General features: G+C 40.7%; 1 protein-coding gene and 1 long non-coding RNA gene across 10 annotated transcripts; one reads left to right on the top strand and one right to left on the bottom strand.

Annotated features, from left to right (window-relative positions):
• The first annotated feature begins 3,382 nt into the window (after window positions 1-3,382).
• On the top strand, window positions 3,383-17,822 carry LOC104605261 (uncharacterized). Of its 9 annotated transcripts, none has more exons than XR_016077532.1 (6): window positions 3,383-3,614; window positions 3,849-3,898; window positions 4,134-4,226; window positions 4,318-4,446; window positions 4,572-4,697; window positions 17,587-17,822. It is a non-coding gene; the product is annotated as an uncharacterized LOC104605261 (long non-coding RNA). The 9 variants fall into 9 exon arrangements; XR_002023114.2 differs by having other exon boundaries at window positions 4,034-4,226; XR_016077523.1 differs by having other exon boundaries at window positions 3,846-3,898.
• Window positions 17,823-24,308: 6,486 nt separating this feature from the next.
• Window positions 24,309-25,703, bottom strand: LOC104605262 (cytochrome b561 and DOMON domain-containing protein At3g07570-like). The gene is made up of 3 exons (XM_010269947.3): window positions 25,441-25,703; window positions 24,941-25,337; window positions 24,309-24,817 (listed from the first exon to the last, which is right to left on the bottom strand). The coding sequence occupies exons 1-3, from the start codon at window positions 25,615-25,617 to the stop codon at window positions 24,609-24,611; spliced, it is 783 nt and encodes a 260-aa protein (XP_010268249.1). The 5' UTR covers window positions 25,618-25,703; the 3' UTR covers window positions 24,309-24,608.
• Between the last annotated feature and the right edge of the window lie 1,047 nt (window positions 25,704-26,750).

Here is a 26,750-nt window from a genome sequence, read left to right as displayed (position 1 = left end):
GAAAAATGCTAGAACAACTTTTCAACGACTTGTAAATAAAATTTTTGAACATTTGATTGGCAATAAAATTGAGTCTTATGTTAACGACATGGTCGTGAAGGCCTAGTTTTCCAACTCTTTAATTGATGAATTAAATATGGTTTTTCAAATTCTAAGGAAATTTAACACGAAACTTAACCCGAACAAGTGCGTCTTTGGGGTCACGTCGGGCAAGTTCCTCAGTTACATAGTGAACCGACGTGGTATCGAAGCCAATCCTGATAAAATTAAGGTCATATTAGATATGAGACCGCCTTGAAAGATAAAGGAAGTCCAAAGGCTAACTAGCTGGGTAGCTGCCCTAAACCGGTTTATGTCTAAATTGGCGGGTCGGTGCCTACCTTTCTTTAAGGTGATAAAAAAGAATGAAGACTTTGCATGGACCGAAGAGTGCTAGCTCACGTTTAATGAGCTGAAAAGGTACCTGAGTACTGCCCCGATTTTAACTTGACCAGAGGAAGGAGATGAATTGAAGTTGTACCTCTTCGCTAGTGATGAGGTTGTCAGCTCAGTACTAATCAGAGAAGTAGACCGGGTCCAATGACCAGTCTACTATGTAAGTAAAGTTTTGCGGGACGCGAAAGCTAGATATCCAGACATCGAGAAGCTGGCGTACGCGGTAGTAGTAGTAGCTCAAAAACTACGCCCGTACATCCAAGCCCACACCATTGTCGTCCTTACCAACAGACCTCTGAGGCACATTTTGCTTAAGCTCAAGGTATTAAGGAGATTGATGAAGTGGTCCATTGAGCTGAGCAAGTATGATATCCGGTTTGAGCCACATCCAACAGTCAAAGCCCAAGTCTTGGCGGATTTCGTAGCAGAATGTACGTTCAACACACTGGCCCCTGAACCGATTAAGCCCCTAACGTGTTGGAAGCGTCAATCAGCGTGGCACCGGTCTCGGTCAGGGTAGGACCGACATCGTCTAACCAATGAGGAAGTGGTGCTAGACTGATACTATACAGCTCAAGCGAGGTGAAGCTGGAGTACGCGACCTGCCAGCAGTAGTAAACCAAATCAACGGAGGAGTATGTGCACTAATTGCCGGGCTAAACCTAGCGAAGGAGATGGGTGTAAAACACCTCGTCGTGTGCAGTGACTCGCAGCTGGTAGTAAACCAAATCAACGACAACTACGAAGCTTGCAACTCAACCATGGAAGCCTACCTGGCCAAAGTCAGAGAAATCCTACTAGACTTTTGTTCTTGCTTCATTAGGCAGATACCGAGGTCTGAGAACACTAAGGCCAATGCCCTGTCACGATTGACAAGTACTAGCGACAACACACTGCGAACTGTATATATAGAAGACCTGCCTTGGCCCAACATTCTTGGGCGGGGTGGGGGGGAGAAGAAGTCACTCCCGTGTTGCAAGTAGAACCGAGCTGGATTGACTCGCTTGTTGATTATCTGCTCCACAGGACCCTACCAGCAGAATGCAATGCAGCTCGGAGGGTAGAGCGTTAAACAGCTCAGTACGTCCTAGTAGTCGGACGATTGTATAAGAGGTCCTTTACGCTCTTGCGACCTTCAGAAGCTGAACTAGTACTTCGGGACATCCATGAAGGACTATGCGGAGGACAGTTGGGGGGTAGAGTGCTCGCCCAAAAAGCGCTAAGGCAGGGCTACTATTGACTTACCATGAAGTAGACGCACTCGAGCTCGTTAAGAAATGCGACAAATGTTAGAGGCACGCCAACATCCTCCATCAACCTTCTACCGATCTGAAGTACCTGACCAGCTCATGGCCCTTCGTGTAGTGGGGGATCGACATCCTTGGTCCATTTCCGCCGACAACCGGGCAGAGGAAATTTTTGGTTGTAGTAGTGGACTACTTCACAAAGTGGGTGGAGGTAAATATTGCAGCCCGGAATGTGCAAAAATTATTCTGGAAGAACATTGTGTGTCATTTTAGACTGCCCAAGGTGCTGATATCGGACAACGAGAAGCAGTTCAAATACATCAAATTCCAAAATTGGTGTGTTGAGATGTGGATTCAACAAAACTTCACTTCGGCAGCACACCCACAGGTGAACGGACAGGCCAAAGTGATTAACAAGGCTATCCTCCGTAAACTGAAAACTCGCCTAGAGCGAGCTAAAGGGTTGTGGGTGGACGAGTTGCCCAGTGTCCTTTGGGCCTACAGGACGACCATCAAGACTATGACCAGTGAAACACCCTTCAACCTCACATATGGAACGAAGGTCGTGGTTTGAGCGGAGATCAAAGTACCAACGTTGCGGCTTGAAGCATACGACGAAGAGGGGAACGACGACAAGCTTCGGACCAACTTGGACTTGATCGAAGAAGTATGTGACTTGGCCTATATCCAGACTACGGCCTACCAGCAGCGGGTATCTCGGTATTATAATGCCTGGGTCAATAAACGACAGTTTCGAGTTGGTGACCTGGTGCTCCATAAGGTAATGGTACGTGAGCCCGGCATAGGTAAGCTCGGTCCAAACTAGGAAGGTCCATATCGGGTGAGACGAGTGTTCAGAGATGGCACATACGAGCTCGAGACCATGGAGGGGAAACAAGTACCTCGAGCTTGGAACATTGACAACTTGAGAAGATACTATCTATGAGTTTGCGACTCCAACACAACCAAAAATTTACTAAGTTCATAAGACCACAGAGCTGGTCAGAAGGGTGTCAAGCTGAAGAGAGGACCGTAAGTCATTCCCAGAGCCTAAGGGCTATAGTGTCGATCTGACAAAAGACTTTGGCATGATATTAGACCTAATCGTCTCTTCGGCATGGGCAGATAAGTCCTAGTCGCCTCTTCGACATAAGCGCACTAAGACCCAGTCGCCTCTTCGACATAGGCGCGCTAAGACCCAGTCGCCTCTTTGGCATGGGCAACCTATGACCTAGTCGCTTCAGCATAGGCAACCTAAGACCTAGTCGTTTTGGCAAAGACAACCAAAAATCCAATCGCTTCAGCATGGGTAAATAAAAGAATAGATCATGCGCAGACAAGGCGGGCATATACCCTACAATGTTTGTTCACTTCCGTGTACAGCAACATCGGGTTATTCTTACTTAGGCCTAGCTCGTCAGCTCGACACTTCGAAAGTAATCTATACTTAGAAAATCACTACAAGAAAAACCATTTTTAGCCACGGTTTTTCCGGCAATCGACAAAATACCGTGGCTAAAAGCACTATATATAGCAACGGAATATACCATCCGTGGCAATATTCCCGTTTTTTGTATTCAACGTGGCCATGGTTTCCTAACCGTGGCTTAAATATAATTTATTTAGAAGGTTTTTAATTTAACCGTTGAAATACACCTATATTGAGAAAATTAAGCCGTGGCAATTTAATTCGTGCGGGTTCTAAAACTTTTGCGCTCATTCTTGCTCCCGCGTCAGCTCTCTTTTTCTCTCTCTCGCTTCCTCTTCTGTCGAACTCATTCTCACTCTCTCTGAAAAAGGGATTCATCATCAACAACGTTCATTTCTGGGCAGCTAAGAGAAACTCCTCTTCTCTCTTTCACTCTCTTCCCCCTATTTCTTTCTTGCATTGAGCTCTCACTTAGACGACACCAACAATGAAGCTGGCGTTAGGTAATCTCTCTATCGTCTCTGTCTCTCTCTCGTCCATGATAAATTTGGATTTGTCTCAGCTCTCCTTTCTTTTGGTCCAACTTCAAAATATCAAAAGCAAAATACATCTTAGCATCAAAACCCTAAGCCATGCCTCACTGCCTGCTAGAGTTTCTTCGCTTCGTGTATCACACTACCACTCTTCCAATCCCTCCCTGCTAACTCTTTCTCTCTCTCTCTCACTCGCACTAGTAGGTTCGTCTTTCCTTCTCTCCCTGCTAGGTTGTCTCTTCTTCAGAATGGAGGTATGCTGTCTATTTCTCTCCTAATCATTTCTTTTTGTTTTTTATCCAATTTGATTCTGAGGCATGTTTATTGAACCCGCATTGGACGTTGATTTTAATTATTATTATTATTATTTTTTTGTTTCGGTTTACAAGATTTATGAATGGAGGCTCAAAGAAGTGTATTGCATCTATTCTAAGCCGTGGAGGGGACCTTGTTCTAATCCATAGAGCATTGATTTCTCTGCTTGCACAGTTAAATGAACATGCCAAGCTCTCTATGCTGAGAAATGCCATGTGGACTCTACCAAATTTTTGCAGGGGCAAGCCACAACCACCTTTTGAGTAGGTGGGGGGTTTGACTTTCTTGCTGCAACTATGTGCAATTTTTCCTCTGGTTGCATTTTTATATTCTTAAATTGTTGAAATTCCTTTTGCAGACAAAGCCTACACTCCCAACTCTAGAGCGCCTAATTCATTCAAATGATGAAGAAGTTCTAACGGATGCATGTTGGGCACTTTCATATTTGTCTGATGGCACAAATGATAAAATTCGAGTTGTTATTGAGGTAGGGGTTTGTCCTTGATTTGTTGAACTATTGTTGTGAGTGTTGTAGTTAATTTTCATCTGACTGTGTTGTGTAGTTAATTGTCATGTTTCTCTGGCTTTATTGCTAATACATTTCTTACACAGGGAGGGCCCAAGGGTTTCTTATGGTCTTAACTGGGATCTTGCTGGAAGAGGGGTGATTGTTAAGGATAAAGCTTTTTTACAACCTAAGGTCTTTTGAGCTACAACAGAAAGGTGAAACCTTTGCAGGTATTTTGATCTTAACTTTGATTTCTAGCACTGGAAATGGATTGGTTCAAATCAGATATACCTAGTTCTGAATTTGATTTGTTAATATTCATTTTCAAATTGAATCTTATCCAATGAATTTGGATCAGGCCTGTATAGGATTCAAATATTGAATAATACTATTAGTAAAGTAAATCAAAATTATTATAATATTATATAATATTGATAAATAAATAAATTAACATGTATCTATTAGTGAAGTTGTATATTATGAATAAAATGATATGAAAATAACTTATACTACTAGAATTGAACCTTTGACTTTTTAGTAAACATAAATAGTCAAATTAACTTTACTAATAGATACATGTTAATTTTATGTAGAATATAGCATAGGTATTTATCCATTATTGGATTTGGACCAAATCGGATTTGGGCGGGCCCATATCTGATCCAATTATAAATGGATGGAATTCAGATCACCTTACTCAAATTGTATTCAAATTCTAACAAATTAATACCCTCCCAACCCCCTATATATCCCCTAGTTTGCCTAGTAAAAAAGTGACTGAATGAGTTAAAAGAGAATATTAATTGTTTGGACATTCAGGAATTCCCGGGCCCTCATAGTGGATTAATGGCAAGCCTACGTGATGTTTTTTGGTAAGTTTCATGGTTAAGTGAGAAGGTGGAGATGTAATGGAATTAATGGGTGTTCCAACAAAAAACATGTATATGATCCATGGAGAAAAGACATCAACTTACAGTTGTACTTATGTTTTCAACTTTTCAATTTGGTTGGCTCAGATTTTTGTTTTAATTTGGTCCAAAATTTAGGTTGAACCAAGCTGCTTGGTTTAATCTCACCACTTCTAAATGCATCCATGATGCTCTCAAATTTTTAAACCAACTTTTAGCAACAATAATGAGATAAAATAATAACTTCACACCACTAACAGACCTGTTTCAGCATACCACCACACAACATTTGAAATCTGGCTATAACTAACACAAACCACCAAACTCATCTACCACATTCACTGGCACTTTCCTCCTTGGTAACCAGAAATGCAGGGCTTGAAACACCACACACACCACTCTAAGTGACTATAACTGAACAAGAAATAGAAAAAGAACTTGTTCTTCTCTTGTACCCACAGAAGAATAACTATATCAGAAGAAAGTTTCAAGAAGAAACACTATTTCTCACTTGTGAATACTTCTATATGTGATGACACCCACTACAGGAAAACACTATAGTGATTTCCAAGGTAAGCTGCTTAGGTTCTGAGAACCTATGCTCTCTCTCCCCTTCTCTCTCTCTTTCTCTCTCTCTCACTATATATATATATATATTCTTTGATTCTTATTCTTAAATTCTTATTGCTTTAGGGAAAATATATTAAAAATATGCTTGCTAGTGCTTCACTGATTCAAGTAACTAGTTGCTTGAAAGAAATCAATATTATTAATTTTGTTGGTGGCAAGAAAGAAATTGGATATATAGCATGGTTCACTGATTCAGTCTCCTGATTACAGAGAGGACAAATCAGGTCAGGTAAGCTAGCACCTTTTTGACAAAGCATCTCTCTAGTCAGATACTTCTCCTATACCACTAGGTCGAACTGATTATGGAATAAATTAGAAGTCACTCATCCTCTAAACCAGTCGGCCCACTACTTATATTAGTGTAAATAAAAGGTTTTACAAAAATACCCTATTTATGATAAATTCTGGACAGGAGTACCCTGAATAAAAGAAAGGAAATACTAAGCTATCCTACTGCCCCAAATACAAGAAATCCGTTCCCCTCAAAAGTCTAGAAGAAATGCTACTTTAGCTGTAGCAGTTACAGCCAATTGCAGCAGAGGATGACAGAAGAATTTGGTGTTGGGATAGAAAAGGAACCTTCTTTGTCAAATCAGTGATGCAGAGCCTTAGTTTTGGCATCCCCTCCTTCCCATAAAATGTTATTTGGCCAAGAAAAGTCCCTTCAAAAGTGGTATTTTTGGTATGGACAGCAGCTTTTGGTATGTGTCTTACCAAAGACAAGCTGATTAGGAGGGGTATTCCTGTCACCTCCCCCAACTGCCCCCCTTGTGCAATTCTGATCAGGAAAAAGTAATCCATCTTTTCTTACACTGCTCAGTGAGCAGGCTTATTAGAATCATATGCTTGCCAATCTGCACCTGAACTGGGTATTCCCTAGCACCATTCTTGACTTCTTAAATGGCTAACACATTGATGAATGATGACCTTTCAATTAATGGTAAAATTATTGGGGGCGTGATCCCTGCAGCTGTGATTTGATCTATTTGGATAGAGAGGAATAGCAGAGTTTTTGAAGGAAAATCCTCTCAAACTGATGAAGTCATACACAATGTGTCAGCTAAAATCTTCTATTTGGCAACAGCTTCAAATCATTCAACTGACTCTCTCTTTTTTGTAATTACTTCTTATACTGATACTTTGCATGTTCTCTCCTCATGTATACCCAGTCTCTGTAATGGGTTTACCCCTTCAACTTTCTCTATCCTCGTGTTGTTCAATGATTTCACTCTCCTTTCTAAAAGCCCCCCTCTCTCATTCTAATGGTCCCTCTTTTATAGACCCAACCACCTGTCCATGTGGCAGTGTTTTAAAACATGAGAAGTTAAAATAACCTCCCCATTTTCTTGTACATGGGGTTAGGGGTAGTTATTTGACTTAAATAGCCTCCCAATAGGTGTCTCCACAAGGTATATGACACATAGCAAATAGGGGTTATTACAAATTTTGAGAAGTTTTTTTTTTTTTTTTTTTGCTTCATACAAATTTTGAGAAGTTAAGTTTATGGAAATAGTAGAAGATCAAGACTGTAATCAGTCTTGAGTCCTAATAGGTTTTAGGTTTACAAAACAGAAGAAAAGTGAGAGAAAGGAGGAGGAATAGAAGAGAAACAGGAGAACACAAGGAGTTGAAAGGAGGGACAAATTCTAACAGATCTGCCACCGCCACTCTCTTATTATTTATAGGTTATGTTCAGTACATAATGGAAATGACAGATCTGCCCTTAGTACTTACATGATAAATAAAGTAAATAAAAACTGAATTAACAAACTGACCCAAACTGACACTACTATAATTGAAACAAATAACTACACATGCTGTCCTACGAACACAGTGGGGACCACTGCTGTGGGGCCCACATCAGTGTTCTCTACACTCCCCCTCAAGTTGGGAGTAGATATCTATCATTCCCAACTTGGATAGGTCTGTCTCTAACTTCTTCCTTGGTACAGCCTTGGTGAGGATATCCGCGAGCTGTATATTAGATGTGATATACGGAAGACACACTTCTTGTGATGTGACCCTCTCTTGCACAAAATGTCGATCAACTTCGATATGTTTAGTTCTGTCATGCTGCACTGGGTTGTGGGCTATATTAATAGCTGCCTGATTATCACAATACAACATTAAGGGCTTTTCATAGTCAATACCCAACTCTTCAAGTAGTGACCTCAGCCATAAGATTTCAGCCACTCCGTTAGCCATTGACCTGTATTCTGCTTCAGCACTGGAGCAGGAAACAACACTCTGCTTCTTACTCCTCCAAGAGACAAGGTTACCTCCCACAAGGGCACAATATCCAGAGGTAGACCTTCTGTCATCAACACTCCTAGCCCAATCGGCATCTGTATAGACCTCCACCCTCATGTGATTATTGTTCTTGAGCAGTATACCTCTACCCGGGCATCTCTTCAAGTATGCTAATATTCTCTCTGCCGCAAGAAGATGAGAAGTTTTAGGGGAGTGCATGTATTGGCTAACAACACTAACTGCATAACTGATATCTGGCCGAGTGAGGCAGAGATATAGGAGCTTTCCAACCAACCGTTGGAACATAACTTTGTCTTCAAGAGGCTCCCCGCCCTCTGCACTAATCTTGTGATTTTGTTCAATGGGTGTATCAGCAGGCTTGACACCCAACTTTCCAGTTTCCGCCAACAGATCTAGATCATATTTTCTTTGAGAGATAAAAATCCCTTGCTTGGATGTAGCAACCTCAATACCCAAAAAGTACCGTAGTGCACCAAGATCTTTCACCTCAAAATCTTGATGAAAGAGCTGTTTGAGGGACTCAATCTCATGGTTGTCATTTCCTGTCACCACAATATCATCAACATATACTGCAAGTAGTGTCAGAGAGGACTCCACCCTCTTGATGAATAGTGTATGATCTGACTGGGCCTGTACATAACCAAACTTTCCAAGGGCTAATCTCAACCTATCAAACCAGGCTCTAGGTGACTGCTTCAAACCATACAATGCCTTGTTCAGTCGGCAAACCTTCTTACCTGTCTTTGTATCATAGAATCCAAGAGGCAATTGCATGTAGACCTCTTCCTGTAAGTCTCCATTCAGAAAGACATTTTTAACATCCATCTGGAACAAGGGCCAAGAATGATTTGCTGCAAGGGATAACAGAACTCGGATGGTGGTCATCTTGGCTACTGGGGCAAAGGTCTCCAAGTAGTCTATACCATAAGTCTGAGTGAACCCCTTTGCGACCAGCCGGGCTTTGTACCTTTCAATAGAGCCATCAGCATTATGTTTCACAGTGAACACCCATCTGCATCCCACCAGTTTCTTTCCTTTTGGTGGGTCAACCAGTGCCCAAGTATTATTCTTCAACAGGGCATCCATTTCGACTTGCACTGCATCTTTCCATTCTGGAACTGATAAGGCTTCTTGCACTGTTCTTGGAATAGGAACATCGGCAATGGAAGTGAGATAGGACCGGTAAGATGGAGATAAACGATCATAGGATAAGAACTGTGAGATGCTGTGAGTTGTAGAAGTGGTGCAATGTCGTTTCCCTTTGCGAATGGCAATAGGGAGATCAAGGTCATCCACAAGAGGGGAAGTGGCAAGAGTGGGAGGTGTCTCAGTAGGCTCTGGATTTGGAGCCGCAGAAGGAACTGGAGCTAGCCGGGACTGCCGATGACTAGGATCAACCTGCCTGCATCGCCTGTGATAGACTCTCAACTCCTGCTCCCTCTAACCACCCTCACCACTATAGCCTTCATTACCCAGTGGAATAGGTAAAGGAACAGCCCCACTTCCACTCTCACTGCTCTCCCCCTGAGGAAAGAAACTCAAAACAGCCCCACTCTCACCGCTCTCCCCCTGAGGAGAAACCCTATGATAATAGGGTGTCTCCTCAAAGGTGACATCCATGGAGACAAACATTTTCCCTGAAACTGGATCATAGCAGCAATAACCCTTTTGAGTTTGTGCATAACCGAGGAAAATGCATTTGGAGGCCTTAGATTCAAACTTGGAATGATGAGGCCCGAGAAGCTGAACGAAACAGGTACAACCAAAGGTTTTAAGGGGAACAATGAACAACTCCTCGTCAGGGTATAGAAGGGAAAGAGGGGTTTTCATATCAAGAACCCGGGAAGGAACTCGATTAATGAGATAAACTGTCGTGAGGATAGCATCACCCCATAAGCGAATAGGTACATTGGAGGTAAACATAATGCTTCTAGCCACCTCCAAGATATGCCTATTCTTCCTTTCGGCAACGTCGTTCTGCTGTGGTGTATAAGGGCAAGTGCTTTGGTGAATAACTCCATGGCTAAGAAGGTAGGAGGTCAATGGCTGAGCAAAGTATTCCTTTGCATTATCAGATCTAAGGACTTTGATTTTGGCCCCAAACTGAGTGAGAATCATCTGATGGAAGTTTTGGGTCAGAGCAGGAACCTCATCCCAAGAACGCATAAGATAGACCTAAGAAAAGCGGGTATGGTCATCAACAAACAGTAGAAAATATCTGTACCCACCCATAGAAGAGATATGATATGGCCCCCAAACATCAGTATGCACAATATCAAAAGAGGAATTACTCCTTTTATTACTTAAAGAATAAGAGGTTCTACAATGTTTGGCAAACTCACAACTCTCACACCTCAACTTTGATAACTCAACAGGCTCAAATAAAGCAGGAAACAAACTCTTCAAAGACTTAAAAGACAAATGACCTAATCGATTATGCCAAAGCATAACCGGACTCACAGACTAGGAAACAAAAGACTTCTTATCCACTGACTCCTCCCGATGAGAACTCTCTCCAAGCAGATAGATCCTGTTCGTCTCACGACCAGTCCCAATCACCTTCCTCGTCTCCAAGTCCTGAAAAACACATCGGTCAGGGAAAAAGGTTACTGAACAGTTCATGTGTTTGGTAATACTACTAACTGAAAGCAGGTTAGTATCAAGCTTAGGAACATGCAAGGCAGAAGATAAAGAGATAGTATCTGATAGCTTGATGTCCCCCTTGCCTGAAATGGGAACAAGAGAGCCATCAGCAATGGATACTCTATCTCGGCCAGAGGACAAGTGATAAGAAGTGAACAGTGATGGCAAGCTAGTCATATGGTCAGATGCACTTGAATCTATTACCCAGTAGTGGTCAGTATTACCTGGAGCTGAAGCATGGTAAGCTGAGGCTCGAGTACCTGAATGTGCAAATGCAAATGTGGCAGGAGCTGATGGTGACTGAGATAGCTGAGCTGAACTCCCAACTTCCTTTTCCAACTGTATGAGGGCAGCCCGAACAACGGCTAAAGTCTTTAGGGATGTGCTTGATGAGGATGCTGAATCAGTGTTCACGGCCATATTAGCATTACCCTTCTTATTTCTTAGTTTTGCTGGGACCAAGTGAGGATGTAGCTTCCAACAAGTATCTTTTGTGTGCTTGGGTTTCTTGCAATGTTCACATACCAAATCGCGTTTATCTTCCTTCTTCCGGTCCCTTTCTGGATCACCCCCTGGCTTAGGTTTAATAGCTGTCAAGGCTGGGAAAGGGGGCTGAGGCTGCATCATGACTTTCCTCCTGGTCTCTTCACTATGCACCAGGGAGTATGCTTGAGAAAGGGTCACACTATCTCTTGTCAATATTTGTTGTCGCACAATGTCATATTCTGAATTCAAACCAGCTAGAAACTCAAATACCCTATTCGTCTTGACTTGCATTTTGTGAGTCTGTGCATCTTTGGGACTCTCCCACTCAAGGGTCTCTAGATGGTCAATCTCATGCCACAAGGATTTCAAGGTAGAGAAGTAGACAGAAACTGGCTTCTCTCCTTGTTTAAGGCTGTTCACCTCACACTTCAGTTCATAGGCTCTGGCAACATTAAGGGGTTGGGAATAGGTTTCTTTCACAACATCCCATATCTCTTTGGCTGTCTTGGCCCACAAGTAATTTCAGCTGATATGTGGCTGCATAGAATTACACAGCCATGCCATAACCAAATAGTTCTCTTGAACCCACTTGGTATATGTTGGGTATTCCTTGGAAGGTTCTTTCACATCTCCCAAGAGGTAACCCAGTTTTCCCCTTCCTCCAATAGCCATCATGGCTGATTGAGCCCACTCCAAGTAATTTGACCCATCAAATCTCATAGTTGTAATCTGAAACCCAGTTTCAGATACACTACCATAACTGTTGTTTCCAAAACTACTTTCTCCTTGACCCTTAAACTCCATCTTTGATCAAGAATCAGTGGCTACAAACTGTTAGAGCCACTATACCAGAAAACAAAGTGAAATCAAGCAGGTCTGAAATCTGATCTAAAACCAACACAAATCTGATCTGAAATCTGATCTGAAACCAACCCAAATCTGATCTGAAATCAATCGCCTATCACAGTATATGCAAGAAATCAACTCAAATCTGATCTGAAATCAATCGGCATGCACAGTACCAGGCAGCCTGTCAAGGTTTTATCCTCTAGAAGAGCAATCTGAGATGTTATTTTCTGAAATCACTACTGTGGGGCCCACTGCTGCGAGAGTAGAATTAGGGTTTCAACTGTAGGTCTGAAATAAGTGCTTAGCTGCACTCTCCAAGCAGTCCGCACAAGTGGGACTTGTCGTAGGGTCAATATGAAACCCTAAAACTGATCACCTCTGAGAGGGGGGGGGTCGGCCCAACAGTCAAACCCTAGAAACAAACTTAAAACAGTTCGGCCTCTCCTTCTAGATAGGTCCAACCTATCTCGGCTGATTGCAGTCTCTGAAACTAAATAAAAAAAGACTTGTGGATTTCAGTTTACTGCCTTCCAGGGTTACCTGAACCCTAACTTTCGCTGCTTCTTCCTGATTACCAACTCTCTGCAAGCCACGACAAGTCCTCAACTGCTGCGAACCTCTCCTGGTAATCTCCAAGATTCAGCCGCCGAATACTTCTTCATAAGCTTCCAGCCCTAGCTAGTCCTCATGTGGTCGGCTGGACTAGACACACATGAGAAGCCCTAGATAGGCTCTGATACCAAGTAGAAGATCAAGACTGTAATCAGTCTTGAATCCTAATAGGTTTTAGGTTTACAAAACAGAAGAAAAGTGAGAGAAAGGAGGAGGAATATAAGAGAAACAGGAGAACACAAGGGGTTGAAAGGAGGGACAGATTCTAACAGATCTGCCGCCGCCACTCTCTTATTATTTATAGGTTATGTTCAGTACATAATGGAAATGACAGATCTGCCCTTAGTACTTACATGATAAATAAAGTAAATAAAAACTGAAATAAATAACAACTGAATTAACAAACTGACCCAAACTGACACTACTATAACTGAAACAAATAACTACACATGCTGTCCTACGAACACAGTGGGGACCACTGCTGTGGGGCCCACATCAGTGTTCTCTACAGAAATATACATAGAGAGAAATCCAAATGAATAGGACACTCTTAGAGGTTGTTAAGCAACCATCAACCAATCATGTATCATAATGAATGCTTAAAGCAACTAGCATGAATGTACCAAATCAAGGAAAGTTGATTGCTGATACGTGCTTCCTGATTGCCGAGTGGTCTCTATCTCATTATGAATTAAAAGATAGTCTAAGAGATTATCTTTAGGGCAGTTTGATGAATTATTTGGGGGTTAAATGTTGGGATGTTTTCTGTGAATTTTGGTTTCTGTAGGTTATCAAATTATAGTTTTTTTTTTTCTGTTTCTTGTATTATGTAACACTTTCTTTTTTTTTAATGATAATTTCTCATTATTATCAAAATAGCAGCAAGAATTATTCTCATTCTTTGGTTCTTTCTAATATATTGCTCATTCTTTGGTGGACAGCAAGCTATTTACTTGCTTCTCTATCTCTATTCTTCATCATTAATCACCCAAATCACCTTCTCTACCTCACAAAGCCCACCACCAAATCTGAAAGTTGTAGGACCCCCTATCTGTCCTACATCAAGGGGATATTTAGAATCTACTAAGGACATCTAATGACTTTATTCTCAAGGTCAATTGTACATTGGGATTTCATAAGAGCAGAAGTATTAGCATTTCTCCAAGGATTAAGACCAGGGAACTCTATTAATCGTAGGAATGTTGTGGTGGAAAGAGATTCCAAAGTAGCGATGAGTTGGTTTAGAACAACAGTTTAGGACCTTGACAGTACCAAAATTTATTAAAAAGTGAGAAGAAAGGCAGAAATGATAGGGATCAAGTTTACTTGGGTATGAAGATCAGCACAAAGTCTAGCCACCACATTAGCTAGACAAGGAGTGTAAAGAGTCTTTTATACTGCATCCCTCTATAAAAATGTAGAATGTTAAAGAAATAGGGCTAGGTACAAGCTGTCACCTGTCAGCCTCGGACTTGTTTGGGTGGCTTGGAAAAGCTCCTACTCTAGTATTCTTGTACACGGTTCTTTTCTCAAAATAAATAAATTATGATTGTTACCAATAAAAAAAATAAAAAAGAAAAGAAAAGCATAGGTGATTCTCTTGTTGTTGCTGCCCATCTTCTTGTGACCTCACAAGAGTTCCTTGGGAAAAACATGGTTTTCTTTTTTTTTTCTTTTTTTGATAATGGCATGGCACTATATTCACCTTTCATTTAACTGTCCATCTATAGGCTTTTGTTCGTTAAACTAAAATTGTATTTCCATTTCAAAGTTCTATTGTGTGGGGAGAATTCCAGTTTACCTGCCCATTATCATGTTTACAACTAGTTTCGTTTTTGCTCCATTTCCAACTTGCCCCAAAAAGAAAGATTTCTTCCCCATGACATTGAAAGCAGGGATTGCTTCATCATACAATTGCTGCATTTGCAAACAGGTCAGAAAAATGTGTTAAATAACAGAAAGACGATTAGATGTTCATGTAGCCTATACCATTATTTAAATGACAATGATTAAGATCAAGAAAAAGTGAAGTACCTCAGATTACTGAAACAAAAGTGTAAGAAATGACATTACAGAATGGAAGAAAAAGGTTTAATATAAATCCATCTAGGATCACTTAAACGGATAATAATTAAACATCCTTAAATTTTAAACTAAGCTTAATAAAAACCAATTACAAAATCTTAAGGAGTTTTATGACAATTCAAGCAAAGCATTGATATTAATTTTGGATTTTCTAAAATTAGTAAAGCTTTTGTATTTTTCAAATGCAGTTTCAGCATATGTGCCCATGTACAATTTAACCCATATACACCTAAGAAAAAAGGTCCGGATCCAGCATATGTATTCTATTTTACTCTCCACAAATCAGCTTTTTCTAGACCCATGTATCAATGGTCTTAGTTGATGACCCAAGTTAGACTCTCCTCAAATATTTACCACCCTTGCATTCCAATAGTCATATTTGAAAATTGCATATGTTATGCTGCAGTTGCTGAGTCTAACTTGTTCTACAGAAGTCCCTACAAAAAATGAGCATGTTGTCTTATACCAGATGTTAATTTCAATCTGCAAGGCAGCACTAAAAGCTAATAACCCAAAATTTTCAACCCTTTGCATTTCGCTTTATACATCTTATGGATCAACATAGCCTATCCTCCTGACCTATTTGTGAATTATCATTTTTTAGTTGTTTTTTTTTTTTTTTAGGATTATGAATGATAGGACTACTATGTTTAGTAGTCTTTTTCACCACAGGTGTACCCAAAACATCAGCAGTCAGCACTTAGCAGACTCAACACTCATAAGTCTATGAGTTCCTTTGCTCTGTCTGTTCAACTAATCAGAAGTTGAGCTAATCAAGCCAGCTTCATTCCTATGTTGCATAAGTTTCTTCTACATATCTCAGGTATTGGTTGTTGGGTCCAAATAGGTCTTGCCACCGGGTTTTGGTTTTCAGTTTTAACTGCTAGCAGTTCCTTTACATCTTGGTTTTCAATCAAGGGATCTAATGTTTCAGAAAATAATTTTGGTGTTTGTATTATGGCTAGAAGTGCCTTTACATCTTGTACCAGTGTTTGTTTTCTATATAAGGTATTTTACCTGTTGACTAGATGCTACTTTGCTGTGCCTCTATTGCTAATTTCAAATCTATATAAGTCATTGAGTTTCTTCTTTCTACCGGTTGTTGTTGATTGTACCAGTGTTAAACGAACCAAAAAATTCATCTTTTTCATCCATTTCTTCAAATGTTCCACTGTTGATTCAGCGGGTATAATTGATACAAGAGCTCTTTCTCTTCTTTAATTCTTCTCTAAGTTATCTAGTTTTCCTTCTTAAATTTCTGGTTGCTTTTTGTTTATACTCCATAGTTTGAACCATTGTTGGTAAACACGTTTGTGCTTTTCAGCTTGTTAGAATTCCGTCTATAGAACACATAAATTGGAGCCCAGCTGTAAGATTGATTCCTTACCTCTATTTCCTTTTCTTTTTATCTGTGAAAGACAAGCTATCTAGCTGATGTTTTTTTTTTTTTTTTTTTTTTTTTTTCTTTTTAAATTCTGAGCTGAACTTATGTACATCTTCATACTCCAAGGCCCTCTTTTCTATTATCCAATCTGTATGTGGGATTTTGCAGCTTGGTTGCATGACAGTTCTGATTAGAGGATTCTGTATGCGTGGATCTTGTTTTTTGTTGAATATTGCTTAGATTTCTAGGTGTCCTGATCGCCTATGTTCGTTCATGTTACTAATAATTCTTGAGACGTATTGACAAATTTCTGCCAACCAATATAGGCTTTGGTTAGATGCTCTCATTTCAAAACTGCATTCTTAGTGAGATTTTTATTTGCTTACAGGATTGTGAACTAATTGTGAAAGTTTCAAAGGTGCCCAATTCAAGGGGAAAGACCTTGTTCTCATTATTGTCCCATTTGAACCGCTACTACATCTAGACTATTGGGATAGAGAGAGAGATTAGGAGAGGAGAGGAGACCTGATTGTCTAAATGCAAAGTCACTTCTAGTGTGAAGAATTTAATATTAATCATCACAATAGGCTCAAATTGAATACAAAAATAGAGAGAGAGATGACTAAGAGAGAGTCGATTGGGAGAGGAGAGAGACGGAGAGGGCGGGAAGAGGAAGAGGCGTGGAGGAAAAGTGGAAAACCTCCTCAGCCCACGTCACTTGTGTAGCAGCAATTGCTTAGTCTTTAGTGGTAGTTTTAATTGACTGCCACTAAAGATCAATGTTTCTAGCGGTGGTCGCCAAATAGCCGATTCAAAAACTGCCGCTAGAAATATTTTTTTTGTAGTATATTCTTAGTATGATATAATAAATGTTATTTCTTTTAAAAATATGATTATAATCCTAAAATGATTTAATGTGCATGCATTAAAACATGTGAACCTCCTTTACCCAGGATATGATAAAAAAGAGGTGGCTAGAGATATACTTGTTAGTAAAGATCCTAAAAAGGTGGTGGGTGATAAAGCACTTGGTCATAAATGGTATGAGATATCCTTAAAATCAATAATGATTAATGACTTAGTTTTATTAAAGAAATGTGTTAATATGGTAGTTCTTGGAGATGCACTTGGATCTCACATTGCATGGGTTAAATCAATGGTAAGTGTATAATGCATATAAAACTTACATTAATTTATATACTTAATTATTGACATCGATCCTTATGTATTCATTTTTGTTGAACTTGACAGACCAAAGTTTATGATCCAAAGCGAAGGTCTTGAGTATGATGCACGTGCATATAAGCAATTGTTCAGATGCGATGAGGATAATTTTGTCAATTTTCTTTTTTTTTATGAAAAAAAAATTATTAAATGAGTATAGTGAACAAAGACTACTATGGACATTTTGTGTAAATGTGTATAAGTTTTATTTGTAAAAACTCCTTTTATCATATAGGAATAGGTGAAACTAATATTTTTTTTTTTTGTAATGGCATTCATTTAAAATTTAAATGGGAACTCACTTTTAGCAACGGTTCGATGAACCCATTGCTAAAAGTTCCATACAGTTGTAGTCTTGGCAATGGTTGTATTTTTTAACGATTATTCTATGGTATCGGTTTTTTACACTAACCGTTGCTATAAGATTTTTATAGCAGCCATTGATGTAAAAAAACCGTGGTAATTTAAATGAATTGTTAATACTTTAAGCTACGGTTGTTGCTAAAGATATTTGTAGCCACAGCAAAAATTGTTGCCATTGATATTTGTAGCAACGGTACAATATAAATCCGTTGCAATAATTTTTTTTATTAGCAACGATTAAAACCGTAGCTATACGTATATTTTTAACCAGTGTACAAAATCCGTGGCTATAGGTTTTAGCCACGCCAGTATCCACCACCAAGAAAAAACCGTGGCTAAACTGTTGCTATAGCCATTAGCAACGGTTTTTGGTGTCTTTTTGCAACATTTTGTCCGTTGCTAAAGCCAGATTTTCCTATGGTGAATTTTGCAAAACAAGGAGTTTTGAAACTATTGCATTGCATTAATAAAGAGAAAATTCGAAATACATGACCAAAAAAAAAAAGAAAAAAAAAGAGACTGCAACTACTCAATCGAGCTCGGAGGCTTAGGAGATCAAGTATGTACGGGGGTCCAAGAAAAGAGGCAAATAGGTATCAATCGACGTGGGGCTCCTCGTCCCCAACAATAGCACCAATAGGTAGGTTAGTCTCCATGTGATCCTCAGCAGCATCGTCTCCATCTCCCTCCTCCGTTGTCTCATCACCGAGAAGGTCGTCGTCATTCTCCTCATCGGAGTTCGGGTCCTTGGCAGCCTCTGCGACCATCTCCTCGGTGAACCTGGACGTGGTGATAGCACTGAAGTCAAGTTTGGGGAATTCACGCCGAGTTAGCCACCTACTAAGTTTGAAGCCCTTGCGGTAAGCCATTGTGCCAGTCTCGATCAACAATTCGCGGTGCTCCTCCAAAGACTTGTATTCCTCGACAGCCTTGACCTTGGCCTCCTTCAGCGCTTCATCAAAGATCTCAGTGTGCTCCTTCACAAGTACTTCGAGGTTCTCATTTTCCCTCTTGAGAGTATCCTTCTCGAGCTCCTTCTTCTCCTTCATCAGCAGACTAAGCAGCTCCTTCTGAGCTCGTGCATCCTTCTGCAGCTTGTTGATTTTATCGCGAGCTAAGTTCAATTCGCGCTTAGCACTTTGGGAAGACTCCTTAGCCTCTAGAGCCCGCTCTTCGGCCATCTAAGCCCGCTTCAGGTGCACCTTGGACTGGTGAACCAAAGAATGAATGGCAGAGTTCACCTATCAAGAAAAGAAAACAAAGTTAAGTACTAAGGAGCAATCACTGGAGGCACCGGCTAAGGATCAGATGCGTACCACCATGCAGTGATGGGCCGCTTTCACCTCGAGCTGATCCACTGGTAGCTCGGCCCATTGCGCGACCTCCTTGGTGAAGACCGCATCCTTGCTCTTGAGGAGACCATGCTTCGCGTTCATTATGCTCCTCCGCAGGCGAGGGCAATTGTCCCCGACCTTAGTAGACTGGGGCTTGGACGCCGGAGTCTCCTCAGGCAAGTGAGGCGGAGAAGCCCTACCTTGGTCTTCCTCGACCAAGTCAATGATAGGAGGTTGTGGGGGCTTGGCAACTAGAGGGAGTTCGACGGTGGTGGTGTCGACATCAGACGTGGTGGCGACCTCCTGGGGACGAGACTTCTTGGAGACCTTCTTCTTCCCCCTCTTCATGCTATCGAAGAGTTTGGCAGCAAGGATGTCAGCCATGATTCCTACAACAAGTAACGAACAACTTAGCCACATATCTAAAGACAAACTACAAAGAATAAAATATTTGTATCTACCGATGTGACAACCTACTCGGAGGACTCAACCCCACTTTCACAAGCTTCTCTTCGGCAAAAAATCCTTCAACTGCAAGTTAAGATCGACCCAAGATCGAATCATCGCCGAAGTCTCACTATTCAGCTGGACTCCGGGGTCAGTAATGGTTGTCCTCCACTTCGTCGAGAACGGCCAACCCCAGCTACGGAAACTACGAAGTATCACCTTTTCCAGGCCGACACTTTATTTGGGAAGTTGTGCAAGACTTTATACCCAGGTCAGGGAGAAATGTAATAGTTGTGCTTCTCATCCTTAAAGATGTATGCCAAGTTCTTTTTATGGCACACAGCGAGCTAAACACTTCTAGAGTCAAGGACTTATTGTACTCATCGAATAGAGAGATGATACTAATGATGGACCGAATGGAGTTCGGGTGGAGCTAGTCTATAGTGATATTAAAAAACTAAAGGACATCTACAATGAAAGGGTGAAGTGGGAAACAGAGTCCTGCTACGAGCTGTTCCTCATAAACAGCGATCTCGTCTGGCTCGTGATCCTAGGGGTATTGACATAAGGGGATGTTGTATACGTGGTAATCGGGGAACCGGTAGTGGAAAGCTAAGGACTGCAGCCTTTCAGTAGTCATTGTGGAAGGGCCGAAGCGATCTGGCTTCCGGCTGGGATGCGAGGTGGACACCCCCTGTTCGGAGACCTCACGATTTTGACCTGACGCGTCTGCCCTATCTGAAGTGAAGTCCAGACCCTCAACCAAAGCATTTGCCCCGGCAAGACCGAACTCTTCAACACAGACCGAGGTGCCCACCTCGGCCCCAACGGACTCATCGCTCCTGTCAAGAAGGCTATCTATACTAAGGCTAGACATACCGGACTAGAAGGAAAAAAGACAACAACAAAAGCAGAAAGACGAACTCACCAAGAATGCGACCTCAACAAACTCAATCACGCAATTTACGGCGAGAAAAATGGGTCCCTTCGGCCCCTATTTATAGCCACCACGACCGAGGTTCAACGGTCGAGATCTGCACGATCCAGCGGCTCCCATGAAAACTGGCTACATGCCACCCGAAGTTGAAACTGGTTGATCGCACGTTTTGACGTTCGTGGAATTTATAAATGGCATGACATCCACGCGTACCCGGTACGCAATCTAGGTCATTTCCTCGTCGAGCCAATTGGCCATACAGGTCCGATCAAAGAGCTGCCCTTCGTGCCAAATCCACCTGAGCTCGTCATGAACTCCCCGCACCAGGTCAGGACCCCCAGCACAGGGTGTGGGGGGCAATTGATGAGGGGTGATTTGGCCCAACCTAGTAAGTGAAGGACACATGGACGCGACCTGCCAGCAAGATGACAACTCAACGCAAAGCGCCATGTCAAAAGATCAAGGAGCTCGGGTGCTCGGTCACCTTGGAACCAAAATCACTTCAGTACCCGCGTACCGAAGTGCCACATAATTGATTCTAGAAGCTTCTCAACGGACTCCGAACCACCCTGGATCATGCCGCGTAACTGTAGGCCTTATCCTCTCACCGCCCGAATCGGAGAGAAACGATAAACCTCATTAACTGATACGTTACTCTCCTCCTAAAATGGAACGGATCCCTACTACACAAGCCAAGGATCCCGAAGCCGTTTCGTGAGACCCACGGCAGCCCAACTATATAAGGGCATCAATCCCCAAGGCTCAGGTATGCGCAATTACTTGCTCACTAGCCTACTAGCTTACTAGCTTTCAGCTCGCACAACTCAATACTAACTTAAGCATCGGAGCGACCTCGCCGGGTTAGCCACCCCAGGTTTTCTGATCATCTGTCTTGCAACTTGGTCCAACTCGCTATGCGACTAAGGTCCAGGTCTTCTTCTAGCTAGGAGCTTCCAAATTGCACACAATCAAATGATAAAAACTACAAACAAGAGGAAAGCAATTGAACAGTGAATTACGTGGTTAAAGAACTATAGCTTGCTATCTGGATTAGTGATTCTACAATTCATAAACAATAAGAATAGTAAATAAAAATAACCATAGAAAGTAATGTGTAGCTAAAAGTAAATATGCACTAAAATATAAATGGCAGTTGGACCTCACGGTGTGTGCCTTAGCACTAAAATATAAATGGCAATGGCAAACCTCTCAACCCGTATCCGCCCCAAAATTCGTAGCGGATTAGAATTTAAGAATCCAAACCCTATCTATACATGAAAATGCAAAACCCTCCCCACATTTAAGGGTAGGGGTGGGTTGGGCTTAGAATCCACATCTAATTTTCTTTTATTTCTTGTCATACATAAATAATAAATAAGAAAAATAACACAAATAAACAACAAAAAATCCAATTATTTGATTAAGGCAGATAAAAACACATAAACTATTAACTATCCTTCATATAAAATTTAAAATATTATTAAATTCAAGACCTAGTACATAAAGTTTATATGCTTTCCAACAATATGCGGGTTGGAGAGGGTTGGGTTTAGCCTAATACCGCACCTTACCCGTATCCATACAAGTTGTAGAATCCCAAAATAAGTCCCCACCCCCAAACCCATTCTTTAAGCAAAAAAACCCGCCCCATCGGGGATGGTAGGGGCAGGTACCCAGCAAATAGGATAAAAATTGCCATCCCTACTAACAAGTAGCATAGAAAGGACTTGTTTCACAAGATACAGGATAGATGAGATATGGACTACTTACCAAAACAACAAAACTAACGGTAGAAATGTAAATGTTATTGGAAATGTAAATAAGCAATAAATGTGAACAATAATAGCAGTTAATGTAAAAGCAAATGTTAAGTTAGTGTTGTCACTAATAGAGCTCAAACTACACTGGCCTTCCTTGTATCTTGTAGATGTAAAAGCAAATGTTAAGTTAGGGGTGCACAGCTTAATGTTTTATTAAAATATAAACAAAATATAAAGCAAAGACATGGGAGGACTTAGCTTGCCTTGCCCCAACTTACATAAACTTTCAGAAAACTTGTTAAGCTCACTTTCAAACCCACCCATACAGAAATTCATTAAGAAATCAAAAGTATCTAGGAGTTGGCAAACTTGCTTAATCATCAAATACAAGCATCTTGATATGCCTTGGTAGTTGAGAAGCCATACGCTCAAACTACTTAGGGGCTATTCTATAATGTGGATGAGAAATTGGTGGGTGTGGATTGGTCCACACCACACTATAGCAATGACCAATCCACACCACACTATTGTTTAAAGTTGCTCTGAACTGTTGACCAAATTATGTAGACAAAAGGTGTCTACACCTACAGGGGTGTTTTGCATGTGTAATGTGGACTGATCCACACCACACCTATTGATTCTATACATCTCATGTATAACTTGTGAAATAATTTTACACAATTGATCAAGTTGGATCGGATAGGGGGTGATCCAAATTAGATCCGATCCAATCCAAAAATATGATGGATGGTTATCCAAATATGACAAAAATATGATCAGATTTTGGGTCGGATCATGATCCGATCCATTTGCGCCCGTACAATCATGAATGAAAAAGAACCATAATTTAAGCCAAAAATAATTTGGAATAATAATATAAAATAATAATGGATAAAATAAAACACCAATGTGTAAATGCTAATAAATATAAAATAAATATATTTGTCATTATAAAATTATCTTCAATAATAAATAATTTAAAAAATAATTTCTATATAAATTATTTTATATTAAGCGATTAAATAAATTAATAGTAGCTTGGGAGGTCGGTGTGAGGCGTGCTCTATGAAGAGTAGATCCCAATTCATTGGAACCGTCGTATAGTAGGTCAGGTTCATCTCTGGACCTAACAAGACAAGACAAGACAAGACAAGATCGGACGTATAATATAGGCCTTATTTGGTGAGTCTTTTCGTGTGGGCTATTGGAATTTTAGAAACTCGACAACTCGTATTTTGGTATTTTCCCGTTTGGTTGAGAAAAGATCTAACCGTCGAAAGCCACAACCCTGAAAAGATGTGAGAAGCCCATTTTGGACTATTTTCGGGTAACTTCAAATGGAACTTTTTGCCTTTTCTTCAACTCATTTTCACATAGACAAACACGCCTTAACCAAACAATCTTCAAATTGTTAAATTCTTGATGCAAAAAATCATATCGTCTTTTAACTGGTAGAACTTCCAAAAGATATTTCAAAAAAGACTTGCAAAAAGTCCCCATAATTGGGCTTGTTAATTTGGTCATCATTATGCGTAATTGGAGTCAGCCCATGTATATATGATTTAAAGACCTTCCCCAAATGTATTAGTTTGATTAGAAACTTCCCATCATTTTGAAAGGGTTGTGAAGTCATCTCCCTGATAATCACATCAAAGTTAATTTCCCACGTTGAGTTAATGGTTGTTAGATTGGAATCTCATACATGGCAACAATTCTCGGTTTAATATCATCTCTTTGAGAAGAAATTGAATCCTTGCTTTGCAATCTTAGTCTATACCATCAATTTCTTGCATGGGCGGTTCCAGTCCAACTGTTTTAATCAATTAAATTTCATTTCCGAATTCAAATTTAAGTTGTTGGGGATTGTATGTGTATATGCCATTTCTTTAATAATAAGAAGAGAAAGGATTAACTAAATCAAATAATCAATCTAATTAACCAGGGAATCAGGGATCAATTTATTCACCACTACAAAACTAATAAAAATGGCATGAAGCAACACCCCCCCCCAAAAAAAAATAATAATAATAATAAAATAATAATAATAATAATAATAGTAAGGCAATAATAATGGCTAAAATACCAATGAACATAAGAATGCCCAATATCAAAATATCCACAACTACCCCATAAACATTCCTGAGAGCAAAACCTAATCTAACCGAGGAGGATCAGTACATATTCATCACTAGAAAAGTAACCAATTGCTCATGGGCTCGTGAATAAGAAACCATTAATGAACATAAGAATGCCCAATCCCAAAATCTGCACAACCTCATAAGTATTCCTGAGACCAGAACTACTGCTGAGTGATGTACTACTCTTGGAACTACCATCCGATCTCTCTGAACCCTCCGAGCTTTCTGAATCATCATTGTCTTCACTATCTGAGCCATTGCCTTTGGACGTACTCTGACCTGTCCATGATCAACCCAAACCAAGAATAAAGGAGTAAACAAACATAGCTGTTAAAGTTCGGTGACGGAATGATGTGTCTTTCTATACCAAGATATATATTGATACAGGCTTAAGACACTCACCTGTGGCAAAATTCAACGTTGTAGAGGTTTTTGACTGGTGCTGCGCCATCAAATAGTCCGGTGAAGACGGCAAGCTGCTCTTCGGCCCAACAGCGTAAATCAGGTTAGACTGAGGTGGTTGATTGGTGTTCAACTGGAAGGCGAGGTACAGGCGCGATGACTGAGATACAATGGTCATGTTCGAGACTTTGAGGCTCCCTTTATCTGGTTGGCAGGACTGAGAGTCCAACCCTCCTAGATAGTACTGCTTAATCACTCCCTTGCCGCCGGAGGGAACCCACCCGACGATCGAACTGGACCCAACCATCCGCCCGTCTGGCGAGAAGCCGATTGCGACATAAGCATTTGTGTTCGGCGTTGAGAGGATTAAGTTCCAGACTGATCCACTCTGTTGATACTGAAAAAAAAATCCACCCAAAACAAAAAGTTAGTAACATTCTAGCTAGCGCCTAGCCAGCTACCAATCAATGTATGAAAAACCAGTAAGAAGTTAAACTTACTCTAAGGATGAAATCCTGAGAAGTCCAGACAGATTGACAAGTGAGAGAGGTGGTGGCAAATGGAATGCCAGTGAGGGTGAGTTTTGAAGTGCAAGAATCTGATTGTGAATTCACAAAGGCAGAAAAGCCAAGGAAGCAAATGAAGAACGTGGCGGCCAATGAGGTCTTCTTCTCCATCTCTCTCTCTCTGGGTTGGACTTCGGAGTTTGGACAATGGCTTGCTTGGCAGATCCAAACAATGGATTGTTGTGAAACTGGTGGGCGTGTTGTCAATATATAAAGACTTGGTTGTGGGGTATATATGCATTTTAATCCTATAGGGTGTGGGACCCATATGATATTGTCACAGCATATTTGGACACGTGTCACATCATCAGAACCCACTTGAGCCATGGAAATGTTGAAGTGGGACCATTTTGAGCGGTCATCCGACGGTGCTGCATGGGGCACTTGTTCAGGTATGTATGGTGATAGAGGACGACTGATGAGAAGATAATCCTACTCTACAGTCTACACCCAAGAATTGTCCAAATAAAAATTAGGTAAAAGAAACAAGGTTTCCAAGAAAAACTTGGGGCAGTGACGGCCACATGGTCAAGGGTTCCATCACCATTGATTAATAATTAAAAAAGTTAAGTAAATCTGTATTAGCTATTGGGTATATTGATTTTTTAATCCTAGACATTTCTCACAACCAAAACGTTTGACATTTTGATGAGATGCTCACCTTATTTAATAGCTTTTTCTTTCAATGTACTTGTTCAGGATATACATATGGGTTATCAATTGGAGAATGGACGGTGTTAATTTCTATTTTTCTATTCTAAAATCCTAGAAGCCAACCAGCAGTACTATTAATGAGATGTCAGGGTAGCTGAGAAAAATTTCATTTCGAGTGTCAGCCCAAATTGCCAACAATCCGATCCGGCCGGGCAGTTGGGTTTGTGCAATTGTCTGAACTGATTGCATTTGTGTCTGGTCAAGAACTGGATCATCTTTGAACTTATTACAAGGCAAACTGGGAATTAATGTTTATCCCTAGGCGTGTCCAGTTCACCGGCCTATAATGTCCCAATAGCTTTGCCTTAGTCGGGCCGGGCAGCATTCATTTTACAATTATGGGATTGTTTAATTAAGTCATTTGTTTTAGTGCCTTTGACAAAGTTGTGTTTATTAAGGTGCTTATGTGGAAAGATTTTTGGATGACAATGGAGTTTGACTGATGTTGATGAAATAAGTTAATTTTTGTTATCTAAAATGAAACACTGAAGAGGCCTAGGTTTAAAGAGAAATTTCCTATTTGTGTCTTA

Source organism: Nelumbo nucifera, chromosome 1 (genome assembly GCF_055504915.1).
Source record: "Nelumbo nucifera cultivar China Antique chromosome 1, China Antique-T2T, whole genome shotgun sequence".
NCBI lineage: Eukaryota > Viridiplantae > Streptophyta > Magnoliopsida > Proteales > Nelumbonaceae > Nelumbo > Nelumbo nucifera.
The sequence above is the reverse complement of the archived record's forward strand: the minus strand, read 5'-3'. Positions and strand labels throughout refer to the sequence as shown.